The sequence below is a fragment of the Oncorhynchus gorbuscha genome, linkage group LG13, assembly GCF_021184085.1.
Source record: "Oncorhynchus gorbuscha isolate QuinsamMale2020 ecotype Even-year linkage group LG13, OgorEven_v1.0, whole genome shotgun sequence".
Lineage (NCBI taxonomy): Eukaryota > Metazoa > Chordata > Actinopteri > Salmoniformes > Salmonidae > Oncorhynchus > Oncorhynchus gorbuscha.
Window position 1 is genome coordinate 86416790 of NC_060185.1, and position 25722 is coordinate 86442511.

The 25722-nt window shown below is 44.4% G+C and overlaps 2 protein-coding genes across 6 annotated transcripts; one reads left to right on the top strand and one right to left on the bottom strand.

Moving 5' to 3' along the window:
• Positions 1-851: 851 nt before the first annotated feature.
• Positions 852-6287, top strand: LOC123993641 (heterogeneous nuclear ribonucleoprotein H-like). Of its 2 annotated transcripts, none has more exons than XM_046296001.1 (10): positions 852-1008; positions 1544-1647; positions 1758-1913; positions 2090-2233; positions 2978-3116; positions 4079-4263; positions 4618-4730; positions 4813-4948; positions 5085-5261; positions 5390-6287. In XM_046296001.1, the coding sequence occupies exons 2-10, from the start codon at positions 1563-1565 to the stop codon at positions 5473-5475; spliced, it is 1221 nt and encodes a 406-aa protein (XP_046151957.1). In that variant the 5' UTR covers positions 852-1008; positions 1544-1562; the 3' UTR covers positions 5476-6287. The 2 variants fall into 2 exon arrangements, with proteins under 2 accessions (XP_046151957.1, XP_046151958.1); XM_046296002.1 differs by having other exon boundaries at positions 5386-5519.
• Positions 6288-6341: 54 nt separating this feature from the next.
• LOC123993640 (RUN and FYVE domain-containing protein 1-like) lies at positions 6342-25358 on the bottom strand. 4 transcript variants are annotated; one of them, XM_046296000.1, is made up of 15 exons: positions 25016-25358; positions 22326-22496; positions 21889-22108; positions 21560-21745; positions 21282-21417; positions 11532-11633; positions 11305-11421; positions 11001-11168; positions 10704-10801; positions 10264-10383; positions 10022-10151; positions 9839-9933; positions 8435-8483; positions 8135-8212; positions 6342-7264 (listed from the first exon to the last, which is right to left on the bottom strand). In XM_046296000.1, the coding sequence occupies exons 1-15, from the start codon at positions 25338-25340 to the stop codon at positions 7118-7120; spliced, it is 2142 nt and encodes a 713-aa protein (XP_046151956.1). In that variant the 5' UTR covers positions 25341-25358; the 3' UTR covers positions 6342-7117. The 4 variants fall into 4 exon arrangements, 2 of the variants coding, with proteins under 2 accessions (XP_046151956.1, XP_046151955.1); XM_046295999.1 differs by having other exon boundaries at positions 22326-22499; XR_006831487.1 differs by having other exon boundaries at positions 7243-7264; positions 8435-9495; positions 9808-9933; positions 22326-22499.
• Between the last annotated feature and the right edge of the window lie 364 nt (positions 25359-25722).

A 25722-nucleotide genomic window follows, 5' to 3' on the forward strand; every position in this document is an offset into this window, starting at 1 on the left:
TTGTGCTACTGGGGCTTCCTTGCTCTCCTGCTCATGACTCCTGAACCTCCCTCATTTTAGAAGGCACGCAACACATACCCAGGCCGGATTAATCAAATCCCCTCATCCTCCGCTATTTTTCAGTTCCCCCTCACCCCACCCAGAGACAGTCCTAGGTAAATTATTTATTGAGAAATATTTTCTTGCTAAAAAGCTATTGTTGCCCATTTTAATGGAAATCTAAAAGAAGCTGCCTTTAACTCAATTACTTTTTTATTTTTATCCCCTTTTTCGTGGTACCCAATTGTTGTTAGTAATAACTATCTTGTCTCAACCAATGTGTCAGAGGAAACGCCGTGCACCTTGGTTAGCGTCGCCCCACGGACCTCCCGGTCGCACTAGCGCGAACCCAGAGTCTCCGGTGGCACCACTGGCGCTGCCTTAGACAACTGCACCACCCGGGAGTTAACTCAATTAAATTTGTGTTCCTCTGTGAACTTGAAATTTGAGATTTAAGACACGTTCCAGTATAGGTTTTTCATTGCCAGGCACTCTTCACAGATGATCAGATGAGAAATGCACTTAATCCCATTGCGCCACACTCTAATAAGAAAAGGTTTCTGGAGGCACCTTTAGGTGTTCCTCAGATTGCAACACTGGCGGAACCCCTATAGTTGCTTAAATGTTATATTAGGAATGTACCTTAGAGTAATGTGAGTGCATTTTTTTTCTCAAGAGCATTGGAAAGCTATGTAAATGTTAAATTTGAAAGCAAGAAATAGCTTGCAAGTTTCACAAGAAACTAGATAGGTGTCGTTTAGTCTTCAGCATTGGTACAGTTTTCATTTGAAAGATTCCTCAGCGAAATGGGCCCAGATAGGCTACGTCATACTTTTTGGGCGTGGACCAAGTTAGCAAGCTAGGAGCTAGCTAGCAGAAACAGACCGCCCGGACACCCCGAAACACAGCTAGCTGGCTATACCACAAATCGTGGTAGTGATAATATTGTCACTGAATTCAAATTAACAGGTATCTATGTTTATTTTTCAACGAATGTGATTTGTGATAATACCTTTAGCTTGTGAGTCCTTGCTTGCTGTTTAGGTCAGCCAATTTGATCAAGCTAGCAAGCCAGGTAGCGAACGTTAAGCGCTAACTTATCTAGCTAACGCCAGGCCTGACATTTGTGTCTGACTGTCGACGATAATGAAATTATTCTTATCTAATAACGTTAGACACATTGACTTAATCTAGCTAGTTTGTTATGTGTAAATGAAATAGTATGTTTCGTGATGATGGATTTAGCTAGCCAGCTTAATGAATATAACTGACGTTAGCTAGCTAGAAGCAACAATGCGCGAGCCTGTTAGATAGCTGATCATGTCTTGTGACGTTATACATTCTAAATCGCTGCAAATGCTACATAACTTCATTCACTTACCTAAAAGTAAAATACAATGTAGTTGGCCAGCTAGGTAACTAGCTAGCTGAGTAAAGGTAATTAGCTAACGTTATCTAAGCATTGCAAACATACAGTACCCTGATGCTTCTTTACTTTCCTCAGGTTTAAGAGAATACCAACCATGTCTGATGGAGAGGGTTACGTGGTGCGTGTGAGAGGCCTACCATGGTCCTGCTCTGTGGATGAAGTACGGAGGTTCTTCTCAGGTAATAACACCTTTACGATAAAACCTGAATAGCTTGCAACAACACCTTTATAGCCAACACCTCTCACATCTGAGATAACTGAGTCCCTCTACCCTCTTCTTGGCATATAGATTGTAAAATCGCCAACAATGGCACCAGCATCCATTTTACCTCCACGCGTGAGGGCCGACCCAGCGGAGAGGCCTTCGTTGAGCTGGAGAATGAGGATGACCTGAAGATCGCTGTGAAGAAGGACAGAGAAACCATGGGCCACAGATATGTGGAAGGTGTGTGTGTTTGTGTGTCACTGTCCCAAGTCTTCCTGAAGTTTCAGTGTTTGCAGCTGAAGCATAATATGTGCCTTGGGACTTCACTTTAGTCTACATTTCTTAACCTTTTACACTCTGTAACACTAGCAGTAGTGACTTTGGTCTTTGTGTTGACTTGACTTGTTTGTCCACAGTTTTTAAATCCAACAACGTGGAAATGGACTGGGTGATGAAACATTCTGGTCCAAACAGCCCAGAAACGACTGGAGACGGCCTAGTCAGGCTCCGAGGCCTCCCCTTCGGCTGCAGCAAGGAGGAGATTGTCCAGTTCCTCTCAGGTACCAGTAGCTAGCTCCCACTGGTTCACATGAACACCCCCGTAACATCCTGTAGGAGGTAAACCGTACTCAGCCCTCATCAATGATCCAGGATTATTTACATTTTTCAGTCATTTAGCAGATGATCTTATCCAGAGCGACATACATTATATAAGCTATAGTTTGTCCAGGATTTCCCCCATCACTTAAGTTTCTCTATCACTGGTTTGGTCCCAACGAACACTTTTTAAAATGAATTATTCTGTACAATAATTTGGCCTGACATGCTAGTCCCGTCTGTCACTTTTCTTTGACAGTTGTCCTTTGGTGTTTTCCCATGAACCCACTATATCATAACAAAGATGTAATTCATCCCACTGGGACAATTATAGAATGGGTGGGTACTAAAGGTAACACAAGTACTGCCAGAGCCACTTATTTTCATTCCTTCACACTCTTCTGTATCCTTCTCGCTCTCATTTTCTCCCCCTAATTTTCTCCCTAATTTCCTCTCTCTAATTTTCTCCCTCTCGACACTCTTTCCTCTCATCCTCCTTTATGTTCCCCCAAATGCAGTAAAAGTAAGTAGCCTGAATGGTTGCTGAGTCTCATTGGTTAAAAATACTCACCTGGTATGTACAGTACATGTCGTAATGCATAGTTTTCATGGATAAATCAAGCAACAAACAGAGAAAGCTACCTTTCTGTAACTGGGCATGTGATTTACTGTGTCCCCCACTGGGGTTATCTGTCCTTGGGTTGAAGGGTTGGAAATCGTGCCAAATGGGATAACATTGCCGCTGGACTTCCAGGGGAGGAGTACGGGGGAGGCCTTCGTGCAGTTTGCTTCACAGGATATAGCTGAAAAGGCTCTAAAGAAACACAAGGAAAGAATAGGGCACAGGTGGGGATGGTTGGTTGGTTGGCTGGATAAAGTTGCTGTTCTTATGGTGTACAACTTACAAGCATTAACAGGTATAACTGACACTCAACAGAACAGTTAATTTAAGACAACACGTACTCAGATATTGATTGTAAAGACACATAGTTACAATATTAGATCAGAACACACTAACACTCATTCACTCACAGTAGTCTTTGGGAAAATGAAGCACATTATCTTGTTCTTAAACCATTGGGAGATAGATCATATTCTGAGTTTAGTGCCGAGGTGCTCTAAGCTCTCAGGTTTGTCACCAAGTTTGGTTGAGAGTGCAGAGTAAAAATTGCAGTTGAATTTGGGCACATCCATTTGACCCTGATTCTTAAGAGTGAAGCTGATTGGTTCCTGGGCACTAAACATCACTACAGGTAGCCAATAGACAGACAGGATTCTCCCAGGTGTTCTAACTCACTGAGGGCCAATCAACACGAGGACACGGACCCTGCACACTGTCACTCACAGGTAATGCTCAGAGAGTGGGTCTCCATGGATAACAACAGAACAATGACCATAGCAGGGACACAGATTGTACTGTAACATCACTGTTAACTGTATCGGGTATCTGCAGGTGACCATAAGAAAAGTGCCTGTTGTACTGTCAAGGCTTTTATACTAGACAGTATACTGTTACCCACCAGATCAAGTCTCACATAGTTCAAGACTCACCTACCTATGGAGCAGTACTGCACTTGGCAGCACTTGTCCTGAATTGCCCAACTTTATCAGTACCCTCAATGACAAACAAATACACCAAAATGTCAGCTTATCACCTGCATATTGAACACCCAACTTTATTGGTACCCTTTCCATTTGAACAGACACATTGATTCAGCCTTAGGAGCTGTACAGTAACTAGCTCTATTCTACACCTCCTCCTGTGTGTGGTGGTCTTCATGGTGGTGTGTGTACTGTATGTATCTCAGGTACATTGAGATCTTCAAGAGCAGCCGTGCCGAGGTGAGGACCCACTATGAACCCCAGAGGAAACCTATGGGGATGCAGAGACCGGGGCCCTATGACAGACCGTCTGGGGGCCGTGGGTACAACATGATGGGGGGCCGAGGAGGGGGCTCCTACGACAGGGCTAGACGCGGAGGCTATGGTGGAGGTGTGTGTTGGGGAGAGGGTGGTGTGATGTCTGCACAGTGTAAGAAGATCTTGTTTTGTTTCAGCCGACTAGATTAATTGGGAGCCATTATCAGTCATAAATGTTTATCATAACATGATGGTCTCCCAGTCATGCTCTTCCTAGCCCTCTATCATGACGGTATGTCTCCAGTTATGCTCTTCCTAGCCCTCTATCATGACGGTATGATGTCTCCAGTCATGCTCTTCCTAGCCCTCTATCATGACGGTATGATGTCTCCAGTCATGCTCTTCCTAGCCCTCTATCATGACGCTATGATGTCTCCATGCCCCAGACCAGTCTCTCCATAACTAAGGTGTATGTGTCTAACCTCAGGTGTGTCTGATGGGCGGTATGGTGACAGTAGCTCCTCCTTCCAGAGCACCACGGGTCACTGTGTTCACATGAGGGGTCTGCCCTACAGAGCCACAGAGACTGACATCTACAATGTGAGTTCTAGGATATACTACTAAGAATGGTCTGTGTGAGAGATGATGAGAATAACACTGCTCCCTCTCTCTCTCCCCGTAGTTCTTCTCTCCTCTGAATCCAGTGAGAGTGCATGTAGAGATCGGGCCAGACGGCAGAGTGACAGGTGAGGCTGACGTGGAGTTTGCTACACATGAGGATGCTGTGGCAGCCATGTCGAAGGACAAGGCCAACATGCGTGAGTCTTTTTATACATGTTTTAGCCGGCCACCGCCATTATGAAAGGCACTCTTAAATGTTTCTCTCTTCCTCCCCAGCTTTCCCACCTTAATATGAAGAAATGCATGTACTAACCAGCTGTCTCTGTCCTGCAGAGCACCGCTATGTGGAGCTGTTCCTGAACTCTACAGCAGGGGGCAGTAATGGCTCGTACGGCAGTCCAATGCAGGGGGGTATGGGAAGCCAGTCCTCCTATAGCAGTGGAGGGCTGAGCTCGGGATACTCTGGAGGCTACAGCAGCCAGGGCAGCATGGGAGGTTACAGTGACTATAGTGAGTATCAGCTCTGTAAAACACACCCATCTGTTCACATGTATCTACGCATGACCCGGACTATCAAGCTTTAGACTGTGTGATCTCTGAACTCCTCGGTCCTATAGTGTGTATCTCTCTCCTGTCAGGTAACCAGGGCGGTATGAGCAGCAGTTACTATGGCGGCAGTGGAGGCAGGAGTTCCAATGGCCTGGGGTCAGGATGGGGGATGTAGGTCTTTAACCCAGCATGTGTTTGGCTGGAAGGACTGGAATTGTAGTTCCCACCTGGTCTTTTGGATGGGTTTTGTAGTGCTGAGCCAATTTATAGTGAGGGTTGGGAAATGTATTGTTTTAGACTGATTGTATTCATGATTGAGGCTCCTTTGAAGTTAGGTTGGTAGAAATAAGAGCTGTTTTGTTTCCATCCTCTCCTCCTGTTGTTAATGACAAGACTGCAGCAACAAACCGTGGTCGTTTCATCTTTACCAGGAAGTGTGCGTTTTGTTTTAACAAAGATTCAAAACAACCAACTGTGATTGACCCAGTCTGTCTATTTAACCCACAGTAGTTCACTTTGTTGATCTGAGGTTTTATTTGACCATTAAGTGACTGACTTCAGGGTTGGGGTAAATTCAATTTAAATTCCAGTCAATTCAGAAAGTAAACCAAATTCCAATTGTACATTTTCATAAGTGAAAAGCATTGACCCTGCCAGACTGTCATATCTGAGCGTATGAACCAACGCTTCTGTAAATAGTCTTCTAGATGTTCCTGGACTTTTCTCCAGTAGCTGCAAAGATCTCTAGCCTTTCTGTTGAAGTCTGAAACAATGTTAGAATAATGGTGTGTGAAGTTGTCATTTTACATGGTGAACCAAGAGCACGTTTAAGTTAGTTTTATATGGGAGGGTTTGGGGGAATTCTCCACGAGGGATGGATGCTTTACTTAGTTGGCAAACAAACCTGAACTGTTTAAGGTTTCTTTCTGCCTATGCAGGATTCTTTGTATTTCTTGTAAAGTGAATACAATTTGAAGATGTTTTACATGTCTTTGTTTGTCTTGTTTGAGGTGAGTAGTTTCCTATACAGTCAAGAAGAAACTCATTCAGATAAGTTTATTAAATATCTTGATAGAAAACAGCTGTTAGTATGCATAAAACTCATTATATACATTCTGAAATAACATCAAGATACGAAGAACATTCCTTTGTGTCACGAAGTGAAACTTTCTAATGATTCTAAGACCTTTTCAAAGCTAAATGAAAAACTTCTGCTCTAAATTACTATAATAAAGTCAATCAACGTTGCTTTTCTTGAACTGACCTTCAATAATAGCATTGAATTGAAATAGTTCATCTAACATGTCCCCACAATTGAGGGATTGTTGCATAGTCGGTCATTCATATTACAACAAACACGGATGTTCCAATACCCTGTGGCTCCCTTCAACAACAACTATCATTTTAAATGTGGCATCTTAGAGGGTATATATGGAGTATAACTGGGAATGGAGTTGTTTGTAACAATGAACAATTAGCCCCGTTGACCTACTTGTTTATTGATCTTATTTAGTGAAATCCCTCCCGATGAGTTTAAAAGAGAAGGCAGTATTAGCCCAAGAGGAGGGTAGAACCCTCTACAGTTCATAAGTCAACCATGTCCAAAAAAATTAAATCCTGAATTTCAGGTAAGTGGCGAAACAACTTTATAGCTCACACCTGCTCAAATTGGATTAAAATGTGTTCAATGACCAAGAGTACTGTGGGCTTTGAGCACAGCCTAGAGAGAAGAAATATTGAGTGTCTGCTTGTGTGTGTGTCAAGGAGTGTGTGTATGAGAGTCTACTTGTGTGTGTATGAGAGTCTACTTGTGTGTGTCAAGAGGAGGTGGAAGAGGTGCTCCTCTGCAGCAGTAGGGAGTGGCAGATGTCACAGACCCGTACAGGTCGAGGGTAGGAGGGCAGGGCCAACTCATTACTAGAACAACTGTTACAGTAGATATCTCCACAGTTCCTACAGTGGTGCTGCAGAGAGGGAGAGAACACAAAATGTCCAAGTATAACTATTTGTAACACTTGTGGCAAATGAGAGCGTTTCAAAGGCATTTATATACTGAACAAAAACTTAAACGCAACATGTAAAGTGTTGGTTTCATGAGGTGGAAACAACATCCCAGAAATGTTCCAAACACACTAAAAGCTTACACTTTTAAATTTTGTGCACAAATGTGTTTACATCCCTGTTAGTGAGCATTTCTCTTTTGCCAAGCTAATCAATCCACCTGACCGGAGTGGCAAATCAAGAAGCATGATCATTACACAGGTTTACCTTGTACTGGGGACAACAAAAGGCCACAAAAATGTGCAGTTTGTCTAAAGTTAAGGGCACGTGCAATTAGTATGCTTGACTGCAGGAATGTCCACCCGAGCTGTTGGCAGAAAATTCAATGTTAATTTCTCTACCTTAAGCAGCCACTAATGTCATTTTAGGGAATTTGGCAGTACGTCCAACCGGCCTCACAACCGCAGACCACATGTAACCACGCCAGCCCAGGACCTCCACATCCGGCTTCACCTGTGGGATTGTCTGAGACCAGACACCCGGACAGCTGATGAAACTGAGGAGTATTGCTGTCTGAAATAAAGTCCTTTTGTGGGGAATAACTCATTCTGATTGAGTGGGCCTATTCCCTCCAGGCTACACCCCTACCCAGTCATGTGAAATCCATAGATTAGGGCCTCATTTATTTATTTCAATTGACTGATTTCCTTATATGAACTAACTGTAACTCCGTAAAATTGTTGTCCTGTTGCGTTTATTTTTGTTCAGTATAAATCTTTCTTTACATTTGCCACAGACCATAGTCCACAACTGATGAATGGACAGAGCTTTACCTTTCTGCGAGCGATAGAGAACTCCTTCTGACAGTGTTTACACTGTGTAGCCTCATCGTCTTTCAGCCAGGCTTGGCCCTGATGGACACGGACAGAAAACAATAATCACAAATGATTACAGAAATTAGTGAGCGTGTGTCTGTCATATGTGGGGGTCATAGACTTCTCCTTGTACCTGAAGGACCCTATGACCAGCAGTGAGTTTCTATGTTTCGTCTGTTCTTCACTAGTAAACTCCATAGAGACTTGGTATAACGGTGGGCTAGGGGAAGTGTTAATGTAGGACAGGGAACCCCTTACCTTCAGGGCTTTGTTGACCTCTTTGAAATCCTCCATCTTCAGTTTAGACCTATGAGAGAGTCACACAAAGATAAAACAGATGGAACAAAGGAAGTAAATGAAGAGGGCTGTTAAGAGGATTAGGAGTGGGCCTAGTTCAGTACTCACTGGCTGAGCTGTAGGCCCATCTCCTGTAAGGCCGTCTAGTTCAGTACTCACTGGCTGAGCTGTAGGCCCATCTCCTGTAAGGCCATCCAGTTCAGTACTCACTGGCTGAGCTGTAGGCCCATCTCCTGTAAGGCCGTCCAGTTCAGTACTCACTGGCTGAGCTGTAGGCCCATCTCCTGTAAGGCCGTCCAGTTCAGTACTCACTGGCTGAGCTGTAGGCCCATCTCCTGTAAGGCCGTCCAGTTCAGTACTCACTGGCTGAGCTGTAGGCCCATCTCCTGTAAGGCCGTCCAGTTCAGTACTCACTGGCTGAGCTGTAGGCCCATCTCCTGTAAGGCCGTCCAGTTCAGTACTCACTGGCTGAGGTTTAGGCCCATCTCCTGTAAGGCCGTCTAGTTCAGTACTCACTGGTTGAGGTTTAGGCCCATCTCTTGTAAGGCTGTCTAGTACAGTACTCACTGGCTGAGGTGTAGGCCCATCTAGTTCAGTACTCACTGGCTGAGGTTTAGGCCCATCTCCTGTAAGGCTGTCTAGTACAGTACTCACTGGCTGAGGTGTAGGCCCATCTAGTTCAGTACTCACTGGCTGAGGTGTAGGCCCATCTAGTACAGTACTCACTGGCTGAGGTTTAGGCCCATCTCCTGTAAGGCTGTCTAGTACAGTACTCACTGGCTGAGGTGTAGGCCCATCTAGTACAGTACTCACTGGCTGAGGTTTAGGCCCATCTCCTGTAAGGCTGTCTAGTTCAGTACTCACTGGCTGAGGTTTAGGCCCATCTCCTGTAAGGCTGTCTAGTACAGTACTCACTGGCTAAGGTATAGGCCCATCTAGTACAGTACTCACTGGCTGAGGTTTAGGCCCATCTCCTGTAAGGCTGTCTAGTTCAGTACTCACTGGCTGAGGTGTAGGCCCATCTAGTTCAGTACTCACTGGCTGAGGTTTAGGCCCATCTCCTGTAAGGCTGTCTAGTACAGTACTCACTGGCTGAGGTGTAGGCCCATCTAGTACAGTACTCACTGGCTGAGGTTTAGGCCCATCTCCTGTAAGGCTGTCTAGTTCAGTACTCACTGGCTGAGGTTTAGGCCCATCTCCTGTAAGGCTGTCTAGTACAGTACTCACTGGCTAAGGTATAGGCCCATCTAGTACAGTACTCACTGGCTGAGGTTTAGGCCCATCTCCTGTAAGGCTGTCTAGTTCAGTACTCACTGGCTGAGGTGTAGGCCCATCTCCTGTAAGGCCGTCCAGTTCAGTACTCACTGGCTGAGGTGTAGGCCCATCTCCTGTAAGGCAGTCTCCTGCTCCTGACAGGTCAGCTGGAGCTGCTTCTTCTCCTGACGAACTTCCTGCAGCTCCTAGAAACCCACAGAAACCAGCTCAGAAGAAAAACGGGAGGTAGACTTCTCTTCCCTCTCTCTCTGAGTGTGTGAGAGAGACACTGACCGTGTGTAGCCCCTGTATCTGTTGTAGTTGGGTGCGTAGCTCGGTGCTGTTGTCCTGTTCTCTCTGTAGAGCTCTCTGAATGGCCTGTCTCTGCTCCTTCTCACTGCGCAGATCACTCTCCAGACCCAGCCTAAAGAGACAGGGGAGAGTGGATCACAACGTGTGTGTGTGTGTGTGTGTGTGTGTGTGTGTGTGTGTGTGTGTGTGTGTGTGTGTGTGTGTGTGTGTGTGTCCATACGTACCTCAGTGTGTCCAGGTCAGACAGCTGTTTCTGTAGGGAGTCTACTCTGCCCTCCAGCTCTGTCCTCATGTCTCTCTCTGTCTGGTCACTCTGTCTTCGATCACGCTCAGAGTTCTGCAGTCTGAAAATACAATTAGTTTTCAATCATGTTAAAACACAGAAACCATTACGGACACCATTCTGCACCACACACACACACAGTCTTGTACAACTGACCTTGTGTGGGGACACAATTCAGTCCCATTCAAAATCTTATTTCCTCTAACCCTTACCCTAAAACTAACCCTAGTTCATTATCCCAAACCTAATTCTAACCTTTACACTAAACCCCCTAAAAGTAGCATTTGACATTGTGGGGACTAACAAAATGTCCCCAGTTGGTCAAATGTAGTATGTTTACTATTCTTGTGGGGACTTCTGGTTAAACACATCCACACAAACCTCTGCTCCATCTCTTTAATGGTGGTCTCCATCTGGTTCATCTTCTCCTCCAGTTGTCCCTCTTCCTCCTCCTTCCTCTGGGCCTCGCGCTCACAGTCCTACACACACACACACACACACACACACACACACACACACACACACACACACACACTCTCTGTCAAGAGGTGTTGCTGCATGAGAGTGTGTCATGTTTGCGTGAGTTTTTGTGTGTGTGTGTGTGTGTGTGTGTGTGTGTGTGTGTGTGTGTGTGTGTGTGTGTGTGTGTGTGTATATATTTCTGTCCGTGTGTGTTACCTGTGTTTTATGGAACATCTGCAGGTTGAGGGTTTTGACCTGGTCTAGTTGTTGTCGGAGGGCTTGCAGTGTGTCCTGTTTCTCATGCGTGTCTTTCTCCAGCAGCCTCATGGCCATCTCCATCTCCTGCTTTAGTCCTACCTGTAGCTTCAGCTCCCTCTCCAACTCCTACACACAGGAATAAAAGGTACAGGAACACACACACCTATTGTAGAGGCAGTATAACACATGCTAGTTAGCTAGGATCTCAAAGAAATGTAGAGATAGTTGTTTATCTTGCTGTTTCTCACTCACTCACACACACCTGTCTGATGCGTTTCTCCTCCTGGTACTGTTTCCACACCACACTGTACATCTCATCCAGGCCCTGTCGTGTCTGTCTGTATGTCTCCAGCTCTACTGCACTGTCCTCCAGGGTCGCCTAGGAAGTCACACAGGACGTGAAATGCCATATCTTCATATTGTCTGACTTAGATGACAGTCGTACAGACTGAAAACGGTTGTAGATGCATAGGAAGTGAGTGTCCCGACCTCCTCTTTCTTCTGACTGCTCTGGACGATGGTCTCATTCTCATGTCTCAGGGTTTCTTGTTCCTCCCGTAAAAAGTTAATCCTGTCTGTCGCTGCCGTCAGCTGTAGGGTTATAACACATCCATAAGCACTATGTAGGGTTATAACACCCCCATAAGCACTAGGGTTAGAACACATCCATAAGCACTATGTAGGGTTATAACACCCCCATAAGCACTAGGGTTAGAACACATGCATAGGCACTATGTAGGGTTATAACACCCCCATAAGCACTAGGGTTAGAACACATGCATAGGCACTATGTAGGGTTATAACACCCCCATAAGCACTAGGGTTAGAACACATCCATAAGCACTATGTGGGGTTATAACACCCCCATAAGCACTAGGGTTAGAACACATCCATAAGCACTATGTGGGGTTATAACACCCCCATAAGCACTAGGGTTAGAACACATCCATAAGCACTTTTTCCCCTTGTGATTAACCTCATTGTCTGAAAGTGTTAAAATACACAGAAAACATCTCAACAGATCATCTATACAGCGAAAATCTACAATACCATGCAAAAACAAGTTGAAATTGGAGGTTAAAGTGTGCTTTTCTCAATTTACCTAATTTTGCTAACTTACACAAAATGAAGACGTCAATATTCTTGTAAAGTTTAGCAATTAACTTGATAATAATCTTTTTATTTTATTTTTTATTGACAGCCCTAGACAATAGGGTTATAACTAGGTATGTGAATCTTTCCATGTATCTACATACATGGGCTCAGATACGTTTTGTTGGAAATGAGTCGGTGCGATTCGTTTTGATTAGAGCAACGATCCGATGCACTAACATTTGTTGCCAAAACATATTATTTTTCCATAAAAAATGTAATCTGCTGCTGAAGGGTCTCATGAGCTAGGCCCCTGAGCTGGATCTGCCTGAGCTGAGTTGTGTGGGTGCTAGTAAGTGATGGATACTGACCAAAAACAAAAAGTGTTGGTCCCATGTTTCACGAGTTAAAATAAAACATACCAGAAATATTCCATATGCACAAAGGTTATTTCTCAAATTTTGTGCACAAATGTGTTTACATCCCTGTTAGTGATCCTTTCCAAGATAATCCATCCACCGGACAGGTGTGGCATATCAAAAAGCTGATTAAAACAGTACGATCGTTACATAGGTGCACCTTATGCTGGGGGTAATAAAAGGCCACTCTAGAATGTGCAGTTGTCACACAACACAATGCCACATATGTCAAGTTGAGGGAGAGTGCAATTGGCATGTTCCCTGCAGGAATGTCCACCAGAGCTGTTGGCAGAGAATTCAACGTTCATTTCTCTACCATATGTCATATTAGAGAACTTGACAGTACATCCAACCGGCCTCACAACTGCAGACCACGTGTAACCACGCCAGCCCATGAACTCCACATCTTGTTTCTTAACCTGCGTGATCGAGTCCAGCCACCCGGGTCAGCTGATGAAACTGTGGGTTTGTATAACAGAATAATTTCTACACACACTGTCAGAAAGCGTCTCTGTAACGTCGTTCTTCGTTTGTAGAAAGAGAGTCGGACCGAAATGCAGCGTGGTTGTTACTCATGACTTTAATGGAAAAAGTGACACATGAAATAACTATACAAATACAAAACAACAAACGGAACGTGAAACCTAATACAGCCTATCTGGTGAAACTACACAGAGACAGGAACAATCACCCACGAAATACAAAGCGAAACTCAGGCTACCTAAATACGGTTCCCAATCAGAGACAACGAGAATCACCTGACTCTGATTGAGAACCGCCTCAGGCAGCCAAGCCTATACAACACCCCTACTCAGCCGCGATCCCAAATACTACAAACCCCAATACGAAAATACAATAACATAAACCCATGTCACACCCTGGCCTGACCAAATATATAACGAAAACACAAAATACAATGACCAAGGCGTGACAGTCTCAAGGAAGCTCATCTGCGTGCTCGTCGTCCTCACCAGGGTCTTGACCCGACTGCAGTTCGGCGTCATAACCAACTTCAGTGTGAAAATGCTCACCTTCTATGGCCACTTGCACACTGGAGAAGAGAAGTGTGCATTTCACAGATTAATCCCAGTTTCAACTGTTCCGGGCAGATGGCAGACAGCATGCATGGCGTTGTGTGGGCAAGTGGTGTGCTGATGTCAATGTTGTAAACTGAGTGCCCCATGGTGGTGGGGTTAGGGTATGGTGCAGGTATAAACTACGGACAACAAACAATAGCATTTTATCAATGGCAATTTGAATGCACAGGGGTACTGTGACGAGATTCTGAGGCCCATTGTCGTGCCATTCATCCGCCACCATCACCTCATGTTTCAGCATGATAATGCACAGCCCCATGTTGCAATAATCTGGACACAATTCCTGGAAACTAAAAATGTCCCCGTTCTTCCATGGCCTGCACACTCACCAGACACGTCCCCGTTCTTCCATGGCCTGCACACTCACCAGACACGTCCCCGTTCTTCCATGGCCTGCACACTCACCAGACACGTCCCCGTTCTTCCATGGCCTGCACACTCACCAGACACGTCCCCGTTCTTCCATGGCCTGCACACTCACCAGACACGTCACTGTCTTTGGATTAATGTGAACGACAACGTGTTCCAGTTCCGGCCAATATCCAGAAACTTTCCACAGGCCATTGAAGAGGAGTGGGACAACTTTCCACAGGCCATTGAAGAGGAGTGGGACAACTTTCCACGGGCCATTGAAGAGGAGTGGGACAACTTTCCACGGGCCATTGAAGAGGAGTGGGACAACTTTCCACAGTCCATTGAAGAGGAGTGGGACAACTTTCCACAGTCCATTGAAGAGGAGTGGGACAACTTTCCACAGTCCATTGAAGAGGAGTGGGACAACTTTCCACAGTCCATTGAAGAGGAGTGGGACAATTTTCCACAGTCCATTGAAGAGGAGTGGGACAACTTTCCACAGTCCATTGAAGAGGAGTGGGACAACTTTCCACAGCCATTGAAGAGGAGTGGGACAACTTTCCACAGCCATTGAAGAGGAGTGGGACAACTTTCCACAGCCATTGAAGAGGAGTGGGACAACTTTCCACAGCCATTGAAGAGGAGTGGGACAACTTTCCACAGCCATTGAAGAGGAGTGGGACAACTTTCCACAGGCCACATTCAGCCTGATCAAGTCTATGTGAAGGAGTTGTGTCATGCTCCATGAAGCAAATTGTGTGTGTGGGGGGGGGGGGGGGGGTAGAAGCTGCCAATGTAAATAGTTTGGGTAGCCATTTGATTAACTGTGTTCAGTAGTCTTATGGCTGGGGGGAGGGGGGGTAGAAGCTGTTAAGAAGCCTCTTGGACCAACAAGGCTGTCATCGTCGGTGATCAGGCATACTACTGTTGTGTTGTCAGCAAACTTAATGAGGGTGTTGGAATCATGCTTGGCCACACAATCGAGGAGGAACAGGGAGCACAGGAGAGGACTAAACACCGGGGCCCCTCAGGGGTGCGTGCTAAGAGTGAGTGTGGCAGATGTGTTGTTGCCACCCTTAGCACCTGGGGACGGCCCGTCAGGAAGTCCAGGATCCAGTTGTGTTTAGTCCCAGGGTCCTTAGCTTAGTGATGAGCTTTGTGGGCACTACGGTGTTGAACGCTGAGCTGTAGTCAATGAACCGCATTTTCATAGGTGTTCCTTTTGTCCAGGTGGGAAAGGGCAGTGTGGATTGACATCGAGTCATCTGTGGCCAGCCTTTCAAAGCACTTCATGGCTACCGACGTGAGTCATTTAGGCAGGTTACCTTCGCTTTCTTGGGCAAAGGGTCTATGGTGGTCTGATTGAAACATGTAGGTATTATATATTCGGTCAGGGAGAGGTTGAACATGTCAGTGAAGACATTGAAAAAAAGATGTACTAACCCCTCCACCACCCCCACCCTCTTCGGAGTGAAGACATTTGCCAGATGTTCCGCGCATGCTCGGAGTACACTTCCTGTTAATCCGTCTGGCTCCGCTGAATGTTGACCTGTTTAAAAGTCTTGTTCACATCGGCTACGGAGAACGTGATCATACAGTCGTCCGGAATAGCTGGTGCTCTCATGCATGCTTCAGTGTTGCTTGCCTCGAAGTGAGCATAAAAGGCATTTATTAGCTCATTTGGTAGGCTCGCGTCACTGGGCAGCTCTCGACTGGGTTTCCCTTTGTAGTCCGTAATAGTTTGCAAGCCCTGCCACATCCAACGAGCGTCAAAGCCGACCAGTGTAGTATGATTCAATCTTAGTCTTGTATTGACGCTTTGCCTCATCTGAGGGTATAGCAGGATTTCTTATAAGTGTCCGGATTAGTGCCCAGCTCCTTGAAAGCGGCAGCTCTAGCCTTTAGCTCGGTGCAGATGTTGCTTGTAATCCATGGCTTCTGTTTGGGATATGTATGTACAGTCACTGCGGGGACAACGTCATCAATGCACTTATTGATGAAGCCAGTGACTGAGGTGGTGTACTCCTCAATGCCATTTGACAACTGAGTGAGCTTCTCTTCTTCTCCCGCTTCGACCATGCAGTGCGGGTAGCAAAAGTGATAGCTGTCCTAGTTATTAAACTAAAGTTACCCTGTATATGACCATATATACTGATTGATTAAAACAAAACTACCAAAACTATTGCTGATAATAATCCAAAATATAATGTAAGCCCCGATCAGCATGCAGGCTATGGCCAGATGAGAGTAAGGTCTCCAGTAGTATTTTAAGGTCATTTCCATGAGCACCAACATGTGAAGCTCATAGGAACATTACAACAAAATTGGGTGTCAAATGAAAAGGTAAGAGTCTATATTTTAGAGTAATTAAGGCAAAGAATTATAATATATACAGTTGAAGTCGGAAGTTTACATACACTTAGGTTGGAATCATTAAAACTTGTTTTTCAACCACTCCACAAATGTCTTGTTAACAAACTATAGGTTTTGTCAAGTCGGTTAGGACATCTACTTTGTTCATGACACAAGTAATTTTTCCAACAATTGTTTACAGACAGATTATTTCACTTATAATAATTCAATGTATCACAATTCCTGTGGGTCAAACGTTTACATACACTAAATTGACTGTGCCTTTAAACAGCTTGGAAAATTCCAGAAAATAATGTCATGGCTTTAGAAGCTTCTGCTAGGCTAATTGACATTATTTTAGTCAATTGGAGGTGTACCTGTGGATGTATTTCGAGGCCACCCTTCAAACTCAGTGCCTCTTTGCTTGACATCATGGGAAAATCAAAAGAAATCAGCCAAGACTTCAGAAAAATAAATTGTAGACCCCCCACAAGTCTGGTTCATCCTTGGGAGCAATTTCCAAACGCATGAAGGTACCACGTTCATCTGTACAAACAATAGTACGCAAGTATAAACACCATGGGACGACGCAGCCGTCATACCGCACAGGAAGGAGACACGTTGACTCCTAGAGATGAACGTACTTTGGTGCGAAAAGTGCAAATCAATCCCAGAACAGCAAAGGACCCTGTGAAGATGCTGGAGGAAACAAGGTACAAAAGTATCTATATCCACAGTAAAGCGAGTCCCATCGACATAACCTGAAAGGCCGCTCAGCAAGGAAGAAGCCACTGTTCCAGAAGCGCCATAAAGACAGACTATGGTTTGCAACTGCACATGGGGACAAAGATCGTACTTTTTGGAGAAATGTCCTCTGGTCTGATGAAACAAAATTAGAACTGTTTGACCATAATGACCATCGTTATGTTTGGAGGAAAAAGGGGGAGACTTGTTTTACACTGCCCTGGTGTGGAGGACATTCTGTTTTACACTGCCCTGGTGTGGAGGACATTCTGTTTTACACTGCCCTGGTGTGGAGGACCTTCTGTTTTACACTGCCCTGGTGAGGAGGACCTTCTGTTTTACACTGCCCTGGTGAGGAGGACCTTCTGTTTTACACTGCCCTGGTGAGGAGGACCTTCTGTTTTACACTGCCCTGGTGAGGAGGACCTTCTGTTTTACACTGCCCTGGTGAGGAGGACCTTCTGTTTTACACTGCCCTGGTGAGGAGGACCTTCTGTTTTACACTGCCCTGGTGTGGAGGACATTCTGTTTTACACTGCCCTGGTGTGGAGGACATTCTGTTTTACACTGCCCTGGTGTGGAGGACATTCTGTTTTACACTGTCCTGGTGTGGAGGACATTCTGTTTTACACTGTCCTGGTGTGGACGATCCATCTGTTTTACACTGACCTGGTGTAGATGACCTGTTTTACACTGCCCTGTCTTGTGTAGTACACTGGAACAGTGAGATAGTGGTCCTGACAGAGGCTGGTCCAACTGTCTGATGTGATGGCCAGCTTTGGCACGTCCTTCAGCTCAGTCATCACATTGGCCTTTTCTACACCACACCAGATAGGAATGAATGTGTCACTGCGGTAACTCCTGGAGGGAGGGGTAAATGTGGGGTTGAGTGCCTTGCTCATCTCCCTACATAAAAAAAAGATGTTTGTGTTGAATTATCATTATTGAATTATTGTGTTGTGGAGTGATGGGACTAACATACAACCCTTTTATACTAATGTCTCCTAAAAATGAATACAACTCAATATACAGTGGGGTAAAAAAGTATTTAGTCAGCCACCAATTGTGCAAGGTCTCCCACTTAAAAAGATGAGGCCTGTAAATCTTCATCATAGGTACACTTCAACTATGACAGACAAAATGAGGAAAAAAAATATCCAGTAAAATCACATTGTAGGATTTTTTTTTTGTGCAAATTATGGTGGAAAATAAGTATTTGGTCACCTACAAACAAGATTTCTGGCTCTCACAGACCTGTAACTTCTTTAAGAGGCTCCTCTGTCCTCTACTCATTACCTGTATTAATGGCACCTGTTTGAACTTGTTATCAGTATAAAAGACACCTGTCCACAACCTCAAACAGTCACACTCCAAACTCCACTATGGCCAAGACCAAAGAGCTGTCAAAGGACACCAGAAAAAAAATTGTAGACTGAATCTGCAATAGGTAAGCAGCTTGGTTTGAAGAAATCAACTGTGGGAGCAATTATTAAGAAATGGAAGACATACAAGACCACTGATAATCTCCCTCGATCTGGGGCTCCACGCAAGATCTCACCCCAGAACCACACGGGGGGACCTAGTGAATGACCTGCAAAAAGTAACAAAGCCTACCGTCAGTAACACACTACGCCGCCAGGGACTCAAATCCTGCAGTGCCAGACGTGTCCCCCTGCTTAATCCAGTACATGTCCAGGCCTGTCTAAAGTTTGCTAGAGAGTATTTGGATGATCCAGAAGAAGATTGGGAGAATGTCATATGGTCAGATGAAACCAAAATATCACTTTTTGATAAAAACTCAACTCGTCATATTTGGAGGACAAAGAATGCATACCTACTGTGAAGCATGGGGGTGGAAACATGCTTTGGGGCTGTTTTTCTGCAACGAGACCAGGACAACTGATCTGTGTAAAGGAAAGAATGAATGGGGCCATGTATCGTGAGATTGAGTGAAAACCTCATTCCATCAGCAAGGGCATTGAAGATGAAACGTGGCTGGGTCTTTCAGCATGACAATGATCCCAAACACACAGCCAGGGCAACGAAGGAGTTGCTTCGTAAGAAGCATTTCAAGGTCCTGGAGTGGCCTTGCTAGTCTCCAGATCTCAACCCCATAGAAAATCTTTGGAGGGAGTTGAAAGTCTGTGTTGCCCAGCAATAGCCCCAAAACATCACTGCTCTAGAGGAGATCTGCATGGAGGAATGGGCCAAAATACCAGCAACAGTGTGTGAAAACCTAGTGAAGACTTACAGAAAACATTTGACCTCTGTCATTGCCAACAAAGGGTATATAACAAAGTATTGAGATAAACTTTTGTTATTGTCCAAATACTTATTTTCCACCATAATTTGCAATTAAATTCATAAAAAAATCCTACAATGTCATTTTCTGGATTTTTTTTCTCTCATTTTGTCTGTCATAGTTGAAGTGTACCTACGATGAAAATTACAGGCCTCTCATCTTTTTTTAAGTGGGAGAACTTGCACAATTGGTGGCTGACTAAATACTTTTTTGCCCCACTGTATACTGACAGAGTGTTACCTAAAGCCCTTGGACTCCACTGTTGCAAAGGGGTGTAGGCCTTTCACTATGAACTTGAGCATGGCTAGGTGTCACTCATTCACCCTCTCCTCAAGTCATCCTCCCACTAACTGCTAGCGTGAAGGGGCTTTGGACTGGTCTTTGGCTTGGACCTGCGGCATTAGAGGGAGGAGTGGGTTGGTTCATTGTAGCTGCAACTTTAACAAAAAAGTAACAAGATCTTTAAATGGGTGATTGAATTTCTGAACGCACCCATAGCTAAACAATCAGCTGGCTAATGGTTCCTTTTGATCATGAACCCATGTTCTCATAATCTAGTTAACTCTGTGTGTGGGATCTAGGCTGCTAGCATATATTTATTTAACTAGGAAAGTCAGTTGAACAAATTCTTATTTACAATGACGGCCTACCAAAAGGCCTCCTGCGGGGACGGGGGCTGGGATTAAAAAAATTAATATAATATAGGACAACACACACATCACAACAAGAAAGACAACATACCTAACGTAGATCGGGCAACGAGTGATGAACTACGAGCTAGGCAGTCAAACTGCATTTCGCTGCCTGTACATTATGCACTTACCATACATGTTTGGACAGATTTCTCGTGTTTCCGCCCTTACAAGAAAAAGTATTGTGGCAACAAGCATTGTCAGCATCGCCTCTGGTGTAACAAACACTTTTAAACATTTAGTTCTCTCCGCCATCGTCACTAATTAAGAGCAGGGTCTTTCGTGTGTGTGTGTGTGTGTGTGTGTGTGCTGTAGCGTCAGGATAGGGAATAGAAAAAATGCATCAGATGAATGTCTTCATTTTATTGCAAATTAGAAACGGTTTATGAGAAAATGTGCATGTAGCAATAATAATTAGGAAATGTATTTTCTAAATTTCACCAGTACCGAAAGCAGAACTCATAATGTCGGAGCTATAACAACATCGATACTACAGTCTTTCATAATTTAGCCCCGGGGCCGGCCCAGTACCCATCCCTACTAATTAGTGACCTTAATTCATCAATCAAGGAAAAGGGAGGAGCGAAAATTCACAGACATCTGTGGAATGAGTGACACCTGTGCCATTAATTGTTTTTGGGATAAAAACATTGAATTTGGCCTTAATGCTTTTAGCCCATAGAAACACATGGAATAATAGCTTCATACATGGATAAACATTTAACATGTCTTTAACCCCTTATTTTAGGCACTAAACTATTTCCATATACCGTATACACACACTTCCATTCATTTTTTAAACTGGTATCTGGCTAACTTCAGAATAGCAAAACGTATGTGTTTGTGAGAGACTCACCTTTCCACAGAGGGGTCCTATTAGTGTGTAGCCCAAACTGTTGGGACGTTACAGACAGAAGTTGGCAGATCGGCTGTACCTACTTCAGACGAATACCAAGACGCTTGTGGAGGTCGTAGGGCAAAACGGAGAACACATCGTGTTCGTGAGAGATTCTTCTTTCCATAGACGGGGTAATAGTTTTACAGGCAAAACTATTTGGACGCAACGACGTGTTTGTGAGAAGAACGATTTTAGGGATGCCTTATGGTCTGCAGTGATTTGAGATGCATCCCAAATAGATATCTCTAACTTAATAAATCACTACAACACATTCAGAAGCTCCTCTGACCTCCTCAATGAGCTTGCTGTTGGTCTTCTCTATGGAGTCCATCTTGGCCTGCAGGTCAGTGACGGTGCAGCTCAGGTGTCTGTTCAGCTCCTCGATGTAGTGCTTCTGGTCCAATATGGCCGTCAACTTAGCATCACTGACAGAGAGAGAGAGGAGTGTGGTTTATGTTGATGGTTTATCTTTGTATCCCTGAGAAAGAGAAGTGAGAGGAAAGGAAAATAGGACAAAACAAAGACAGGAGTGTGTTTGGTGTGAGGGAGGAAAGACACCGTACTTACTCCTTAGTGGTCTCAGTGGTCATAGGGTCCTTCAGGTACAAGGAGAAGTCTATGACCCCCACCTGGGAGTCCAGGTCCTCTCCTTTGATACAGAGGTTAGCATCAATGACGTTTAGCCCCACCAGCATCCCTCCTATCACTGTCCCCTCCTCCTCCATCATCAACGCTCCTGGGTCGTAGAATTCACTGTGGGAGGAAGGAGGCAGAGAGATTTCCTAAGATAGATATAATAACTACTGTAAAAATTAATAGACTCAAAATGCTTAGCGGTATTACATGTTTATTACACGGATTCAGAATCTAGCAACAGAGCCTTGCGCTGTACTCACCCTAGGATGTCTTTACGGTCCAGCAGGGCTTTCAGGTAGTCAGACAATTTCTTCTGCATCAGGGCCAGATGCAGCCAGGCCCGAGCCCGACCCAACCCAGTCTTTATCCCTGGCAGGTCTCTGGCACTGGTGGTAATATCAGTAGAATCAGGACACAGCTTCTGAACCAGCTCCAGAGGACCCCAGATAGACTTATTTTGATTGATGAATGACTTCTTCACTACAGAGGGAGAGAAATATAGAAGAAAGGAGAATGTTTAGGTTGTGTTCAAAGGGTGAAAACTAGTGCCGCAAGAATGCTACAGCAATTGGTTGTGCAGGCTTTCACTCCAGCACTGCAGTAACAAAACTGACTGAGCAAATCAAGTCCGCAACACACCTAGTAGCGCTCCAGACTGAGGGTTGTCCTGTCACCCCTGTTCTAGAGCAAGTCTCACCTTTCAGTCCGTGTTTGAGGCACTGCTCCAGAACCACAAAGAACTGCTGCAGAGGCGGGTAGTCAGAGTCCAGGGTTCTGCCCAGACTCAGAGAAGACTGGATCAGACCCTTAATACTCAGCTTCATCATACTGTACAGGTTGGAGCGCTCCACAGCCATATGGTCCTTCACTGCTACAGACAGAGAGAACGAGAGAGAGAAATTGCTCAATGTAATCGAAGAATCCATAGAATCTAACCCCTTCTGAGAAAATTGGAAAACTCTAAACAAACAACACAAAGAGTTATCTTTCCAAAATGGAGCTGTATGGATAAACCACTTCTCCAATCTGTTTGTTACAGAGCCAAAGAACAAACAGTAAAAACATACACATGATCAAATATAAATCCTAGAATCAACTATTAAAGACTAACAGAATTCACTGGATTCTCCAATTACCTGGAATGAACTAAACGACAAAATACAAACCCTCCAATCCAAAAAGGCCTGTGGGGTTGATGGTATCCTAAATTAAATATACAGACCACAAATTCCAATTGTCTATACTTAAACTCTAACATTATCCTCAACTATAGCATCTTCCCCGATATTTGTAACCAAGGACTGATCACCCTAATCCACAAAAGTGGTATGACCCCAATAACTACCATGGGATATGTGTCAACAGCAACCTTGGGAAATCCTCTGCATTATCATTACCAGCAGACTCATACATTTCCTCAGTGAAAACAATGTACTGAGCAGATGTCAAATTGTCTTTTTACCAAATTACTATATGACAGACCATGTATTCACCCTGCACACCCTAATTGACAAACAAACCAAAACAAAGACAAAATCTTCTCATGCTTTGCTGATTTCAAAAAGCTTTTGACTCAATTTGGCACGAGGGTCTGCTATACAAACTGATGGAAAGGGGTGTTGGGGGAAAAACATACAATGTTATAAAATCCATGTACACAAACAAGTGTGCGGTTAAAATTGGCAAAAAACACACAAATACCTTCCCACAGGGCCGTGGGGAGAGACAGGGATGCAGCTTAAGCCCCACCCTCTTCAACATCTATATCAATGAATTGGTGAGGGCACTACAACAGTCTGCAGCACCCGGCCTCACCCTACTAGAATCTTAAATCAAATGTCTACTGTTTGCTGATGATCTGGTGCTTCTATCCCCTACCAAGGAGGGCCTACAGCAGCACCTAGATCTTCTGCACAGATTCTGCCAGACCTGGGCCCTGGCAGTGAGTCTCAGTAAGACCAAAATAATGGGGTTCTACAAAAGGTCCAGTCGCCAGGACCACAAATACAAATTCCATCTAGACACCATTGCCCCAGATCACACAACAAACTATACATACCTTGGCCTAAACATCAGTGCCACAGGTAACTTCCACGAAGCTGTGAACGAGCTGAGAGACAAGGCAAGAAGGGCATTCTATGCCATCAAAAGGAACATAAAATTCAACATACCGATTAGGATCTGGCTAAAAAAATAAATACTTTAATCAGTCATAGAGCCCATTGCCCTTTATGCTTGTGAGGTCTGGGGTCCGCTCACCAACCAAGAATGTAATTAACAAAATGGGACAAACACCAAATTGAGACTCTGCATGCAGAATTTGACAAAAATATCCTCAGCGTACAACGTGAAACACCAAATAATGCACGCAGAGCAGAATTAGGCAGATACCCTCTAATTATCAAAATCCAGAAAAGAGCCGTTAAATTCTATAACCACTTAAAAGGAAGCGATTCCCAAACCTTCCATAACAAAGCAATCACCTTGAGAGAGATGAACCTGGCAAAGAGTCCCCTAAGCAAGCTGGTCCTGGGGCTCTGTTCACAAACACAAACACACCCTACAGAGAGATGAACCTGGAGAAGAGTCCCTAAGCAAGCTGGTCCTGGGGCTCTGTTCACAAACACACCCTACAGAGCCCCAGGACAGCAGCACAATTAGACCCAACCAAATCATGAGAAAACAAAAAGATAATTACTTGACAAATTGGAAAGAATTTATAAATATAAAAACAGAACAAACTAGAATTCTATTTGGCCCTAAACAGAGAGTACACAGTGACAGAATACCTGACCACTGACTGACCCAACATTAAGGAAAGCTTTGACTATGTACAGACTCAGTGAGCCTAGCCTTGCTATTGAGAAGGCCGCCGTAGGCAGACCTGGCTCTCAAGAGAAGACAGGCTATGTGCTCACTGCCCACAAAATGAGGTGGAAACTGAGCTGCACTTCCTAACCCCCTGCCAAATGTATGACCATATTAGAGAGACATATTTCCCTCAGATTACACAGATCCACAAAGAATTCGAAAACAAATCCAATTTTGATAAACTCCCATATCTACTGGTGAAATTCCACAGTGTGCCATCACAGCAGCAAGATTTGCGACCTGTTGCCACAAGAAAAAGGGCAACCAGTGAAGAACAAACACCATTGTAAATACAACCCATATTTATGTTTATTTATTTTACTATTTTGTACTTAGATATAGACTGTTAGTCTAGATTTATGTTGCTTAAGCATGTCATTCTAATTTCCTCGCCAGGCAGGAGTCATGTGCTGTGTTGACAGCAGAGATGCAGAAGGGTGAAGTAGTTCAGCACGTAACTCCCTAGTAAGTTTATATGCTTCCATATGGGCGTGAAATACAATAACCTTTACGTGCCTGGTAGGTATTGGTTGGTGTCATTCTCGGTAGACTTCTGTTTAGTCGGACTGGTAGGAGAGCTAGCGGCAGATCCCGACGATGTTGCGTTTCCCAAAGCTGCACCGTAGCTGACCCCACTGCTTATAGTCTCGGTCGCCTTCCGTGCCAGCGACAGGATCGGTGTTGACCAATTGCTCTCGGTCGCCGGTTTGTCTATTGGCGCCTCTTCATCGCTACTAATGCCAACAGGGTGGCTGTCTGGAAGAACTTCCAAAACTTTGGGTTCCTCTTTGACGTCGCTTTCTTCAACAACTGTGTTTGTTTCCCTTACCTCGTCGGCCATTTTTTTATTTTTTTTTATTTTTTACTAATAGAACATGTGACTGCAGGCCAGAGCAATCGTCTATGATGCCTGCGTGAAGTCCAAAGTAATCGAGTTATGATTTTCAGTGATTCAGTAAGTGTTCTTGGATTCGTTTCACATCGTTTAACGTGTTTTCATTCCATATAAATAGTCAAAATAATATGTTACTACATTTTTAAGCGAAGCTAACTATTGGGGACAACAGACAATGTTTATGATGTTATAGATGTGTATCCATTTCAAGCCACTAGATGTCCCTATTGATTTTGTCCCGTGTCCTTCAAGTGTGTATCCATTGCGTATGAAGGTATATGATGAAACTGAGGTTACAGACCTTGAACTGCATTCAGATCAGTAGCTT